Source organism: Homalodisca vitripennis, chromosome 1 (genome assembly GCF_021130785.1).
Source record: "Homalodisca vitripennis isolate AUS2020 chromosome 1, UT_GWSS_2.1, whole genome shotgun sequence".
Taxonomy (NCBI): domain Eukaryota; kingdom Metazoa; phylum Arthropoda; class Insecta; order Hemiptera; family Cicadellidae; genus Homalodisca; species Homalodisca vitripennis.
Genome location: NC_060207.1, coordinates 76827968 through 76843660, shown reverse-complemented (window position 1 = coordinate 76843660; position 15693 = coordinate 76827968). Strand labels below are relative to the sequence as shown.

The 15693-nt window shown below is 34.7% G+C and overlaps 2 protein-coding genes across 2 annotated transcripts in view; one reads left to right on the top strand and one right to left on the bottom strand.

The window, feature by feature from the left end:
* Positions 1-5589: 5589 nt before the first annotated feature.
* Positions 5590-6312, top strand: LOC124366687. The gene has a single exon (XM_046823310.1). It carries the CDS (start codon positions 5590-5592, stop codon positions 6310-6312), a length of 723 nt encoding a protein of 240 aa, XP_046679266.1.
* A 1690-nt stretch (positions 6313-8002) lies between these two features.
* Positions 8003-15693, bottom strand: part of LOC124365060 (39S ribosomal protein L38, mitochondrial-like) — a 35797-nt gene continuing 28106 nt past the window's right edge. The window contains exon 7 of the mRNA XM_046820980.1: positions 8003-8289. Coding sequence (XP_046676936.1) covers positions 8064-8289 — 226 coding nt within the window. The 3' untranslated portion in view covers positions 8003-8063. The remainder of the gene's footprint in view (positions 8290-15693) is intronic.

Below are 15693 nucleotides of genomic sequence, written 5' to 3'. Positions count from 1 at the left end.
ACTATTTAGGTCTTAATAAAGAGAATGTTTTCGAAAGAGAAAGTGTTTTTGTGTGTATCAAAATAGACATGCAACGTTGTCTTAAGATTTCTAGTTAAGCCATAAGATATGTTTTGGGTTTCGCGACCACAAAAAATATAAATTTTATCAAGCCATTAAAATAATATATTTTTAAGTAGTTTGGTAAAATATTTATAGTTTGAAATAATTATCAAGGTATAAATTAAGTCTGTTAATTAGTCAAAAAAAACATTTCCTGAAAATCGCTTTTTTGGCTGGGAAAGTGTTGTAACATCTCATTTTAAAACCAACAGTTGCTTAATTACCACCACAATGATTTCTCCAACAATGTGTGACAGAGAAAGTGATATAAGAGATGCTAATGTGAGGCCATCACTTAAAAATGAGGGCCACTTTAAGTAGGATTGGGTTGCCATGAGATAACTTTAGATAAGTGTGTTACTGATATCAACTTTTGTCCTTGAAATAATCACTAATTCTAATTTGCACTGTGATTATGGCAATAATCATGATGGTGAAAGTTCAACTACTGATGTTTAAAACTTATTAATTAAATTAGTTTCACTTTCAATTCTAGCTTTTGCAACCACAAATAATTTATTTGATTTTACTTACAATAAACATAATTCATGATTCTTGAAATGTCATAACCAGCTTAACCCTTTGAGTGCCACGGGTACTTTCCGAAGGCATATGCATAAAGTGCCACGCTGTTTTTCACATATTTGTAAGCTTTTGGGAAAAAAGCTGTTGTAAAATAACTACCAAACAGATTTCCATAATTTTGTTGTTGTTTTTTTTTCTTATTAAATGCAGAATATGATACATATTGTTACAAATAAAATTTGATTTATAAAAAATATAAAAAGTTCAGTATTTATAAAAAAAAGTTTTTTACTTTTGTATAAAAAGTTAAGTTTCGACCTAATTTGTGTGTATACGTTATTTTTAAGATTTTTTTTATTTACACCATGATAAAGGCCATATGATTCTAAATAAAACCCATAGGTAATATCTTATTCTAGAATTTTAAAAACATGGCATTATATGTATTAACAAAATGCTGCCCGGTACCGACATTTTATAAACTGTACTTCATTTGTCAGAGTTTAGAAATTACTTAGTAATGATGTAGTTTTCCCAATAAATCTAATAAAACATTAATACAACACAAATAAATATGATTAGTAAATTTAGAAACAAATACTTGCTAACATATTTACATAAAAGTTTACATTTACTAAATAATAACCCTAATAATATTTACACTGAAAATTCACGTTTTTCGCTTGAACACAACTCAAATCATACATTACTTTTGTAAATAAATACAGTAAAATACTGTATAAGTTACTATTTTATTTTGTTTTTACTCAAATGCTTGGTTATCGGCACATAAACAACAAGAAAGGCCGTTACGCAACACGGTACTCGTCCGCTATGTCGCGTGACTGGAAGACAGAATCATAGTACAGGTACTTATCACAGCCCACTATTTTTGGACGAGTTTTCCTTATCAGAGATCAAAGTAAACTTCATTATACGTTCCTTCTTCCATAATGAATCGAAAAATACTCGATGAGTCATACTTCCTATCTCCAAATCGTCTCCAAATAGACACATGAATGGCCTGACATTTTCGAATAATGAAATGTTCTTATAGTTTTTTATTTAATAGATTGTCGTAATAACTTGTAAATTCCAAAATAGGTTAAATAAAGTCATTTGTTTTTAATACTGTAATTTATTTTGTACCCGATAAGGAAAACTCGTCCAAAAATAGTGGCTTCTTGATAAGTACCCAAACAACATATGTTTCACAGATACAATAGTAGAGAAACAACATAAAACTCGTATTTATTGATAGTTTGGAACCTATTGAATACAGCCATCTGATTATTTGGCCAAAATAATCTTGTACTATATAAAATATTATCGAAATACGAAATGTCAAAATTGGCGACGCGGGCACTTTATGCACTTTTCGTACCGTCAAAATTAGCGACGCTGTGGCACTCAAAGGGTTAATCCTAAAAATTAAAATGAGTAATATAAAATCAAATTGGTTATATATTTAAGTACAATAATTGGGTTTATGTTAACAAATATAATTGAGAATTTACCATTAATTTATAAATATTGGTTTACAAACTCAAATTACTTTTACTGATTGAATTTGAACATTAATCGTACAAGCCTTGACGCTTAAACAATTGTTAAAGCCTTCTAAAACTGCAGGATGAGTCTGGTCTTTTTGTATGCACTCATTACAGTCATTATGAAAATAAATAACTAGATCCAAACCCTGTAGTAGTGTCACAATAATCATGATTATATTCGAACCAAAACCAGAATAATAAAATTGTTGACTTGTAAACCCAATAAATACTGCTAAATTACCAAAGGTGTTTTAGACAAATAAAATTCCCAAATGTAAATTCGAATTATAATTACAACTCAATAAATTGTGCTCATAATTTAATTTCCAAGCTTATTTTATTATACATTTCATCCCACACGGGAATGATTACTTTGATTTGTAATAAGGTTTTTTTAATAAAATATTGTTCCTTTAAAGCAAAAAAAGAGGTAGTTACATAGTTTAGTTTTGTTTATTTTCACTTAAAATTAAGCAGAACCAATGTTAATTTTGTCAGCTGAATATGGATAATGTATCAACAAACAACAAATTCAGTTAATGCATAACCTTGTTCCATTAAAGATATAGTTTTACAACTGTCTGAAACAAAAATAAAATGTGTACTACTGGTAAAAATGAGATTCACAAGATTTTATTTTTATTGAACAAGGTAGGAGTACACGTGTGTCATGTAACAGACTTAGCTGAGGCTGCATGCACTATTTCAAGTCTATAGCTACATGTGTTATGTAACATGTTAAAATGGTATACAGTGGTCTTGTTTTATACAAATTTATTTATTCTTTGATTTTCTTGTTACCATCATAAGTTGCCCATTAGACCAATGTAAGAATGCTCACAAACACCCATGTCCTCAAATCACATGGAGCGACATGCACCACCATTAAGCTCAATGTTGCCTATATAGAAATGAGGAGGTGAAGGAAGTCCAAGAAAAACTGTCCCCTGACAAAAAACAGGCTGGAGAAAAATGTGCCTTGGTGGACTAGGAGGTTAGAAACACAAAACCCGAAAAATTCTAAAATGGCCGAGTGGACTGATGACTGGATCCCTCACCAATATACTCTATATGAGTACTAGAAAAAATAAAAGAACCTGGAGAAATTATTGCAAAAACAAACAGCCTACCAAAGGCTGCCAGGCTTCATAAAACTTCAAATTGATCACTCTAACCCTGCATAGGGATCCTAGTAAACCCAACCCTTCTCCAACAAGGGTTGGATATTCTACTACTCACACTGACTATTCTTTTAAGAAGCAGTTATGCTCTTATATTCATTCCAAACATCTGGAGGATCACTTGTGGTGTTTGTGTGAAAAAAGGACAGGGATCCATCAACCCAAACCTATCTAACCTCCATGTAAAAAATAATAGTCATAAGGGATGAAACCTTACAGGTACACCCACTCTATCAACATGCATATGGGGAAGGTAAGTCAACTACCACAGTTTAGTGGAAGCGGTGGAGGACACTCAAAGAAAATGAAACCATAATCAAGTGTCTTTTTTGATATTGAAGGAGCTTTCGACAGAGTAGAATATCAATCTATGGAGGCAGCTCTGGAATGGTTTGGAGTTTCCGCAGATGCTGTTAAGTGGATAGTAGCTCTCCTAAATAGTACACAAGTTATAGCAAAGATCGGGATGAACTATAACAACCCAGAAAAGATGCCCCCAAGGGAGGGGTTCTGTCTCCCCTCCTATGGACAATGATGATTGACAACCTCCTAATTAAAGCAGAAAAGAGGGGAATAAGTCTACAATGCTACGCTGATGACCTGGTGCATATGGTCAAAGGGAAAAATAAAGGCACGCTGGTACGCCTCACTCAAGAAGCCATAAATTTTATAAGCAACTGGTGTCATGGGAAAGGTCTCCAGATTAACCCATAAAAAATAGTATGAAAACCTTTACAGGAAAAGAAAGTTCTATCTTGTACAACCTGTTCTGCAAGGTGTCAGGATAAAACACTGATGCATATCTAGGTGTACACTGACAAGTATCTAGGCATAGTCCTGAAAGGTTAACTTGGAACCCACACATTCAGAACACGATATCTAAAGAGGGTCTAAAGGCCCTTGAGAGTTGTTAAAGACTCATGGACTGAAACCCAAAATGATTTATTGGATCTATAAAGCCATAATAAAACCAATGGGCTGCATTAGTTTTATCCAAGGCGTTCGACACTGTGAGTCATCCGCATCTTCTCGCCAAACCTAACGCTTATGGTATCACTGGCAATCTTCTACAATGGTTTCAATCATACCTGTCAGACCGTAGTCTTTCTGTGAAGTTTTTGGGTGCCACTTCTCGGCCTTTTTATGCTACATCGGAGGTGCCTCAGGGATCTCATCTGGGCCCATTCTTGTTTACTGTATTTCTCAATGACTTGGTGGATGTTATCAACGTAAGATGCTTACTTTTCGCTGATGATATTAAGGTTTTTTGTCCTATTTCATCCATTGAGGATTGCCATCTGTTACAACGTAACTTTAACCCTCCGAGTGGCGGTACTTTTTTCTCCAAGTGGCGGGACATTTTTATTGCTTTTGTATGTTCGCAAAAGAAAATTTATATAAAATCCTGTATATTATATAAGTATGACATATCATACATCGATTTAAACTTCATAACACACAGAGTAGAATGGTAATAATATGAAACACTTACCTTGGATTGGTGTAAAAAACCAATGGGTTGAATTCCCAAAATAAAAATTCAAATTTTTTTGTTTTATATTAGGCTGAGTAAATGTTCCTAAACTTAATTTTTTAACACAAATCCAAAATAGCCATTTTGTTTAAATTTTAATTCTGAACAAAAATATGTATCCGTTATATGTATTATTCCTAAAAACAACGCACTATTTGCTGATCGAAACTTTTATGTACATGTTTTTTACTGCATTTTAGTCAGTATCAGAGCCAACCTCATTCCTCATCATTCTTCCTAGTTTGAGAGGCCTCCAATAATGTGCCAGGTAAGGGAAACACTCCCTATGAACCCCAAAATTACAAGTTGGGCACCAGAAGTGACTTTTACCCCCTTTTTTGGTGTGTACACACACTGCACAAAGTCTGGTAAATAAGCAATCCCGTGAAGAAGACCTACACTTGGTCCAGGAGGTAGTACAGTAGGTGGATGAACCGTTTGTAAGAGTTCCATTAGTACCAGCATATCTAAATACTATATCAAATTAAAGTTTAGAATCTGGTCTTTCTAACCATACCTAATATATAGCGTTTAAGTCGCGGCATAACATCGGAAATACCGGAACAAGAGAGGCTTGCGTTAATAGACGCTAGAGCGTCTTTGCCACTCGCGAACGAGATTTAATAGACGCTGCAGCGTCTTTCACCACTCGGAGGGTTAAGAGAGAATCGAGGAGTGGTGCCTACTCAACGGAATGAGACTGAATGCCGAGAAGTGTGCTATTGTAACATTTCACAGGAACTCCAAGCCTTTGATGTTTGATTACTGTCTAAGCAACACCACACTTTGCCGTAAGTCTCACATTAGAGACCTTGGAATTGGGTTGTCTTCAGATCTAAGCCCTGAGTTACACATAGACGTAATCACCGGGAAGGCTGCTAAGATGTTGGGGTTTATCATAAGGACTTCTAGAAGCGGTCTTAGTGTTGAGGCGATGAAGATAGCATACACAGCGCTAGTTAGATCTGTGTTGGAGTACGGCTGTGTTGTGTGGTGTCCCTACCAACTTGGACATATTCAGCGACTGCAGAGCATACAAGATCGCTTTGTTAGGATAATTGGTACCAAGCTGGGATACAACTACAGTGAAGTTCCCTTGGAGTTGGTAGCGGATCAATTGGGGCTGGCTCCATTATATGCGAGAAGGAGACTGCATGACCTGGTGTTTCTACAGAAGATCCTCACTGGAGATATCGATTGCTCGGAGTTACTCCACCTCATCAATCTCAGAGTACCTGGTAGAACTCGCTCTCTGGACATCTTCTGTGTACAGCATTGCTCCACCAACTATGAATTTCACAGTGTCATCCCCAGATTACACCGGCTTGGTAACCTAATCTGCCATCACCACGACTTTTTTTGTAATAGTGTGTCATCGCTGAAAAGGATATTTTTATTATTGGGCTACACTATGTAAGCATTATCTGATACTGGATAGTTAGAGCATTGTTTACCAGTTCGTTTTATAGCTCTTTTGTATTTTATTGTTGAGTTGTACTAGTTACTGTATTTGTTGATTATTGCCCTACTATATTTCGTAAATAGTTATTGCACCTTGCCGATATTGCAGTTATTTTCAATGTGTTTTTCTATGTAGATATTATTGTTATTTATTATTTAATATATTTATTTTGTATATAAACTGTATATTTTAGATATTAATGGCATGTACTGGTTGCATGTTGTTGGTTGTTGTATTAGTTTGTTTTATGGTATATGAATCTGTACAGACTGCTCGTGCATGAACTAGTCATAATGAATCAAATGTATTGCATGTCTGACAGTTGTTTATTTATGCATAGTAGTTTATTGTGTTTAGCATATTGTATTTAGCATATTGTATTGTTTGCATGTACATAATTTTCTTGGCTTCTCTCCTGTTGCATGAGTATGATTCACTTAAGATGAAGTTTTGTTTTGTTTTGATTGTATATATTGCCATCTTGTGGAACATGATCTATTTATTATATTACTTTGTTATTTTGTTTTTTTTTTTTTTTTTTTTTTTTTTGTAACTTTTGTTATTTTCAATGTGTTTTTCTATGTAGATATTATTGTTATTTATTATTTAATATATTTATTTTGTATATAAACTGTATATTTTAGATATTAATGGCATGTACTGGTTGCATGTTGTTGGTTGTTGTATTAGTTTGTTTTATGGTATATGAATCTGTACAGACTGCTCGTGCATGAACATAGTCATAATGAATCAAATGTATTGCATGTCTGACAGTTGTTTATTTATGCATAGTAGTTTATTGTGTTTAGCATATTTTATTGTTTGCATGTACATAATTTTCTTGGCTTCTCTCCTGTTGCATGAGTATGATTCACTTAAGATGAAGTTTTGTTTTGTTTTGATTGTATATATTGCCATCTTGTGGTACATGATCTATTTATTATATTACTTTGTAAAAATGGTGACAACCGTGTATAAATAAATAAATTAGTGTAGTTAGTAGTGCTGAAAGTAGAACAAAAAACGCTGCCAGGAGGCTACAGTCTTCAAAGGTTAGCTTGTGTAAGCATCAAAGGGGTAATGAGCTCCTGTCCCACCCTTACACTTGAAGCAGGTTCTGGGATACACACCTTTGGGGCAGGAAGTGATGAAGACAGCTGCATTAAGTATGAAGTTTCTGGGTACAAAGGTGATAAGTGTATCACCTCAGAAGGGCACATGAAAATAAACCAGGAATTTCTTGAGGCTGAAATGATAACCAATGTATCAGAAAGTATGGTTAAGAAATATTCCTTTGTAAAACCATACATGGTCTCTATTGAAGATAGGGGAAAATTGAGTAAAAAGGAGGCCTACCCTACTAAAGGAGTCCAGAAGTTCTATACAGATGGTTCATGCCTTGATTTTAGGGCAAGATTTAGTATTTACGGACCAAGATTTAACCTAGCTGTGACCTTAGCTAAACACGCAATGGTCTTCCAAGCAGAGGTCATGGTAATAGAATCATGTGCCAGAAGACTCATACAAATGAGGCCAAAAGGAGCAGAATACTTAATCCTCTCTGATAGCCAGGCTACACTCAAGGCAAAAAATGACATAATAGTTTGAATAAATATTGAAATTGTTATATCTGTTAATAAAACAATTTTGAGCTTTCAGGTACTTTATTTATAACAAAACTCAAACACACCATCTAAAATTATTAATTAATAATCATTAATTCTTCCATGTCCAAGCCTTTCTTTGATCTTTTCTCTTTTCAGCCAAGATGGTATCCCTCCATGAAGCCTTTCATTTAGGTCATGGTAAACTGGCACAGCATTGGGATATTTAAGGGAAGGTTTTGGATCTTTGAATGGGTGGCTGTTTTTCAGCTTCTTCAACAAGTATTCTTTGGCGATTTGTTTTGCATCTCGATAGCGATCCATGTACCTGAAAAAAATCACAAACAGGGCTAGTTTAGTTATTTTATCATTCAAATTAAACATTAATTTCAAATAAATGACTGTAGAAAAGCTAAATTTTGTAAAAAAAAGATCATAAGATGTTTTAGATATATGGATAACATATTGGAGGAAAAGGAAAAGAAAGAAAAAGTTATAAACAAGTAAAGCCTCAAAAAGTAAAGAAAACATTACAGTTTACGAATACTGTAAATTGTCATTGTTTTAAAACTAACATTCGTAAAAAAGATTTATGTTGGAATATGTTTCTTCTTTTGCTCATTGTTATATTCTACCAATGTTTCAGCCAGAGTATATAGCCTTAGCTTACTGTTCTATATCGGCTACAGCTGGTACGATCAGATCAAATTCACCCTAACTATTTTATGATTAAAGTTGGTGTTTTTCATTGTTGTCTATTTGTCTTTGACATTGTTTGACATGTCATCTGAAGTTTCTAGCTCATTGACAGACAGAAACTTTTTAAGTAATGAGACAATGAACAACAGTTTCAACCAAAATCTTAACCGGCGATTACTCCCGTGTTAGAAAATATCTAACAGTTTTGCTATTTTTTACATAAAAGTTGCAACAAAATTTTAACAGTGCCGCCGCTTCATCATTGCCTCCCTTAAGTATTCTGCTGCCATTTTTTGAAATTTTCCATCTCTTAAGTGGCGTTATGGTGCAGTGGAGGGGATAAAAGAGCGCCGCACACATAGTGTTAATAGGAATCTAACACGTGAGTAATCGTGTAACTCTTTATGTTAGTAAAATTCTAAGGGCGCGCGAGTAACCATGTGAGTGTCTTTTTTTAGTTTTGTTTGGACACTAATACTGTAAATCTGATTCTTTTTGTGTTTTTATGCTTAGGTGGGGCATAATGGATCTTCCAAATAGTGAGTTTCGTATACTATCATGGTTGAATGAAGAGGAAGACGAGAATGAAGTTGTCAATGGAGATCCACATGGAAACGTTACTGTGTCTGATGCAGAAAGTGAACACAGCAATCACGACACTGCTTCTGAACAAACGGGTGATGAGGAAGGTATAGAATCTATGGACATAGATAATGTTGACTTAGGCCATCAAGAACCAACCGAGCCTCAACCTGCTGCACAAATAAATCAACGTCAATAAATGTCACTGTAGGCCATACTGTTGGAAAAGATGGCATTGCATCTTGGCACAATCACAAGCCAACCTCTGCAACTACAAGAACTATTAGACAAAATTTAGTAACGAAATTGCCTGGTACCAAAGGTTTAGCCAAAAACAGTAAATCAGTTTTAGATAGTTGAAGACTTTTTTCCCCCGATGACGTAATTGAAGAAATAGTCTGTTATACGAATCAAAGGTTACTTTTGATGTGTGATTCGTACACAAGAGGACAAAGAGATTGTCCTCAAACCGACGCCACTGAGCTACTAGCTGTAATAGGTATGTTGTACCTAATGGGTGTTAAAAAAGCCGGTCACTTACATGTTGAAGAATTGTGGCGTACTGATGGAACTGCTCCTGATATTTTTGTGGCAACGATGTCTAAGAGACGGTTCCAAACGTTACTTCAAGCTCTTAGATTTAATGACATGAACACCCGAGATGAGCGACATCTTGCCCCAATTCGTGATCTGATTTGTCAAATTTGTAGAAAAGTGTCAAGGTTCCTATACAATAAGTGAATATGCAACCTTAGACGAAATGTTAGATGGATTTCGAAGGCGTTGTAAGTTTCGCCAGTACATACCGAACAAACCAGCGAAGTACGGGATTAAGATTTATGCTCTGGTAGATTCCCGTACCTTTTACACATACAATTTGGAAGTGTATGCTGCCAAACAACCTCCGGGGCCATTTTATGTAGATAACGATGCAGCTAGTGTTGTGAAGTGACTAATTGCACCTATAAGTAATTCTGGCCGAAACATCACAATGGACAACTATTTCACCGGAATCCCTCTTGCAAATGATCTTTTTGCGAACCATAGACTGACGGTAGTTGGTACCATCCGTAAAACAAGCCTCAGTTGCCACCTCAGGCCACTTTCATCAAGGATCGTCCAGTAAACAGCTCTCTATTTTTTTATGGCAAATCCCCTAACAGGTGTCTTCTTGCTTCTTATGTGCCTAAAAAGAACAAAAATGTGCTCATGATCTCTACAATGCACAAAGATGATACTATCGACGAATGTTCTGGAGACCTCTGTAAACCAGAGGTGATATCCTTTTACAACCTGACGAAAGGAACAGTTGACGTTGTAGACAGGATGAAGAGTGAGTACAGCGTATCCAGAATCAGTCATCGGTGGCCTCTGACACTGTTTTGTTCAATGTTGAACATTGGTGGAATAAACACACAGATCATCCTCAACAGCAACACTCAAGTGTCCATGGTAAGAAGAAACTACCTTACAGAACTTGCAACACAACTGATTAAACTGCATCTAGTTAGAAGAGCAATAGTACCAAACCTTTCTTGCAAACTTCGTCAGAAAATAAGACGTGTTGCTCAACTTCCTCCACCTGAGCCTGCACCTCGTCAAGAAGGACAAAAGCCACGGTGTGCTTTCTGCCCTCTTCGAAAAAACAGATTATGTCACAAGGGGATATGAAATGTGAAAAAATTTTGCAACATCTCATATTTGCTCCTGGCCCTGAAAGGGTTAAGTACTCTGTACCTGCACGACTTGTGGTTACAGCAGTGAACAAATTTCACAATGTTGTTCAGTCCGCGTTGGCTGCTCCAAGGGCACATGCCAAATAGGCTTCTCCCTCAATTGCACTTTCTGGTGGTCCCTACCTTAGCCATAGTTAAATTTGTTTTAAAGAACTTGTATCTATTAAGTAAGCTCTTTAGAGATTCAATTTGTGAATACCAAATAAAAATGTTACACATAAATCCACACATTTTCATTTTTTCTTACTTGATCCCCTAGGCAATGCTGGAAAGTACACAAATGATAATGTTTACCACATAATAATACAACATACTAAATACACCTTTTACATCTAATTACTAAATGTTACATTGTGTAATGGGATTATTTTTGTCAAAATATTAGTGTATTAGAATTAATTTAAGGCGGTGGTTTTCTTGTAGTTTGTTATACAATATGGGAACATAAATGGTTTAAACTAAACTTCACTATTTCAACCATGGGGAATTATGGAAAATATTTTTGTCGCCACAAGATCCATTATGGGGTAATCCCATTTCTGAAAATATTCAAATACAAACATGGATTACACATCACTTTATATTTAAGTTAACTAAAAAGAAAACATTTCTGTGAACACAGTCTTTATTTCCTGCTGTTTTCAAATTGGCAGTATTAAAACCTATAAATATTCTATATATCTTTTTTTATAGTAGCATTTACCTGTGTAAACTCAAATATCCATGACATACAAGACCTTTTTCAAAAATTTATAAAACTGGAAATGATAGTTTCCAACATCTTTTTAAATATCCATGTTAGGTGTGTGCTGTTTCATTTTAAATTTATAATGAAGATAAAACAATTTTTACAGTTTGTTATAGTTTTTCTCTATTCCTTAACCCTCTAAGTGGCAGTAATATGTTGCTGGAATGGCGGGCTATTTTTCAGAGTCAAGCAGGACTATCTTATAATTTTAAAATAAAATGTAAATTCTAATATGAGCAATGCTTGTTATATATAAATTTTTTCGTAATAAACTATAGAATAACATAGTATAGTTATTTTTTACATACCTTAACCTTTTTTTTATGATATCCACACAAATGTTCGAAAAAAACGTTTTTTTCTCCACCAAACTTTTTATTTTTACGTTCTGTAACTTTAAAAATGCCATTCCTATGAGATTATGTTAAATGCAATCTTTATTCACAATTTAATTCTAAACAAAAAACCTTCAATAATATTTTTTCTATTTACAACACTGAAAAAGTTATATTGGAAAAACTGAATCTAGAAAAAACACTTTTTCTAGTCAGAATCGCTAGAAGTTGCTTGCATTTTCCTCCCTGTTGTGTAAGGCCTATAAAATTGCTGGAGTTTAGGGTAACAAAGAGGGTGAATACCGCAGTTACACCCTGGACACCAATAAACTTTTGCTCGTAACCAATTCATCTTCTGCGTGACAGCCAGTTGTCAACAGTATAACAGGTTTTTTTTTTGTTTGTATTTTACCAAAAGAATGTCATCCTGCCTGTAGTAAATGCTCTCTTGTACCCCTAAATTAGCACTAACAATACTTTTAGCAAGTTCTTTGGAGTTTTTATTAATTGTTCCTGTTATAAAAGTGTTTTTACTTAGCAACTCACGGGCCAATGGAAGTTTTGTGTAATAATTGTCTGTAAAAATAACCGTGGGAGAAAACTTAGGATTATTTCAGTTAGTACCATTGATTATTTCATCGTGATGTTGATGATACTATATGAAATGTATTTGAAATTTAGTGGTGAACGCAACTGTGCAAACTAGGCGTAAAAATAATTATCGGTTGCCTAGCAATAAGTGGCAATGTGAAGCGACTTCTAAGACGTCGCTTCCCACTTAGAGAGTTAATGTTTATTTTTGCATTTGTAGTTAATGAATTTAACCCTTTGCACGCCAACGTACCTTCTACACGGATGTCGGCCATTTTGGCGAAAACGGCCAGCGTCCGCTATACTAGTACGTTCGTTTTATTTACGATAGTCGGCTTATAAAATACTTAAATCATTTGAAATTCGACTATTCGATAGTTAAATAGTTTAATCATAAGTTAAAAGTGGTTTTATGCTATTTGGAACAGTTATTTGCTTTGATTTATATTATTTGTTTTGACTTTGGTGGTAGCAGCTGTTCCGACGATCAGTCTGTGCCATACTGTAACAAGCCGTCTGCATCGTGCTGTTTACGTTTATGTTTGTTTGCTTATATTGTTTTCTGAAGAACTTTTTATGTGTATTACTTATATTTATATTGTAAAATGAGTAAACGAGGGCGTAATAAGTCACCAGTTAGTGAAAATACTTTAGTTAGTGGACTAAATGAAGCGGGAGTGAATGTTGTGGATGACGATCTCGGCGATGAATATGTAGACAATATTTTAGAATCAGAGGAATCAACTGTAGATTCTGATTCTTGTGAAGATGAACATATTAGTGATATTTTGGATGATACCGATGAAGACCCTGACTTTGTGCTGTCGGATAATTTAGGCTATTCATCAGATGAAGAACAGTTACCATCTACTTCTACAGGTAGGCCTAGCGGTAGACCAAGGGGTAGGCCTCCTCATATTCTGCCAGATACTTTTGTTGCCGATCCAAATAATTTAGCTAGCCCTAGGCCTAATAATATTACAAATCAACTCAACAATAGAGCACGATTAGGCAATCAAGCCATTCCTGAAGACTGTAATTGGAGAATAAATAACTAATGGAAATGATGACCCTGGCAATAGTACAAACTTTGTTTTCACTGAAATACCTGGCCCAAAACATTGTCCTCAAGGTGATGCAAAGCCAATTCAATATTTTAATTTATTTTTTACTCTAAATTTACTCCAAACCATTGTTACTGAGACTAATCGCTATGCCAATGACTACATGCAAAACCACCCAAATTTGTCACCTAGTGCTAGAATGCATAATTGGCGACCTGTTTCACTTGCAGAAATTAGGGCATTTTTAGCCGTCATCTTGAATATGGGGCTCAATAAGAAACCGACAATAGACATTTATTGGTCAACACTAAAGTCGCAGTCAAGTCCTTGGTTTCGTGAGATGTTCAGCCGAAACCGTTTTGAAGCCATCCTTCAATTTTTTCATTTAGTTGATAACCGTATCCTCCCTAAAACTGGTGAACCTGGGTATGATCCTGCTGGAAAGTTTCAACCATTGTTAGAACATGTCAATAGACTGTTCAGGACTTATTATACTCCACATAGAGAACTTTCTATCGATGAAAGTCTTGTTGGAACAAAAAGTCATTCACAGCTACTACAATATCTCCCCAATAAACACCACCATAAATGGGGTATCAAGTTGTGGATGATATGTGATTCTATTTCTAAGTATTGCCTAGGATTTACATGCTACAAGGGTAAAAGGGATGAGGATGGACACTCTGAACATGGACTTGCTTATAGAGTTGTTACAAGGCTACTGAGCATCGGACAATACTTAGGGAAAGGCTACCACTTGTTTGTAGACAATTTTTTCAGTTCCATTTCATTAACTAAATATTTATTTAGCAAATCAACTTATATAACCGGGACTATTAGAAGAAATAGGAAGGGGATTCCTGATCAAATAAAGGCAAAGTTGAACGTTGGTCAAGAGATGTACATGAGAAATGATAACTTACTTATGTTAGCCTATAGGGACAAAAAATCTCAAAAGAAACCTGTAATCCTTCTCTCCACAAAAGGTACAGTAAAATCTGTGGAAAAGGTAAAAAAGAGATACAATGGAGACGAAATACAAATGAAACCTGACATGATTGATCAGTACAATAAGTACATGGGAGGAGTAGATGGATCAGATCAGATGTTGTACTGTTACCTGGATGAGCGAAGAACACTCAAATATTTGAAAAAGGTTACTTTCAATGTATTTGCCCGCATGATTTTGAATTGTTACATACTGTACAAAGAGAATTGCACTGGGAAGCAGTTGTCAAGGCTTCAGTTTACAATAAGCATAATTGAAGACCTATCCCAAGAATGGCTAGACACAAACAATCAACCCCGAAATATGGCCGGTGGAAATGGAGTGAATGGTTTTGGTATGGAACACTTACCTGGAAATAAAGAAAGAAACTGTTGTGTGTGTAGTAAAATTAGCACTGCAAGTGGAGGTCCTAGAAAGAAATCTAAATTGATATGTAAAAATTGTCAGAGAGGTATTCATCCTCTCTGTTTTGGACAGCACCGGTGTTACGACATTTTAACCTACTTGTAAATAATGTAAATATGACTATTAGTGTTAGTTTTTTGGTTAGAAAGGACAAAAAGACAAGTAATATTGTGTATGTGTGCAATTTTCAGTTTTTTAACTTATTATATATGCTACAGTGCTATTAGTTTACACCAACATCATATCTGATTATACGTACAAGATTTTTGGAAAAAACAAAAAACATACTTCCACATAAGGTAAGCTTTTCAAATTCTGTACACTAATAGGTTATTAAATATAGTTTACTGGTACGTGTTACTTTTTTACAAAATATGTGTTTCTTGACCACTTATTGTAGTCACAAAAAAATTTTTTTTGTTAAAATTTTTTTGTCAAGAGGATTTTCAAATACATGTACATTTATGCTAATAATGTACATAAATATATACACATTCCAAATGAATGTGTAATGAGATAAACAACAGTGAAAAAATCATTAAATTATGTTGAAAATATAAAAA

Bases quoted from the DNA above. Each gene is read 5' to 3' on its own strand.
- LOC124366687 (XM_046823310.1), top strand. From the start codon at position 5,590: ATGAGACTGAATGCCGAGAAGTGTGCTATTGTAACATTTCACAGGAAC.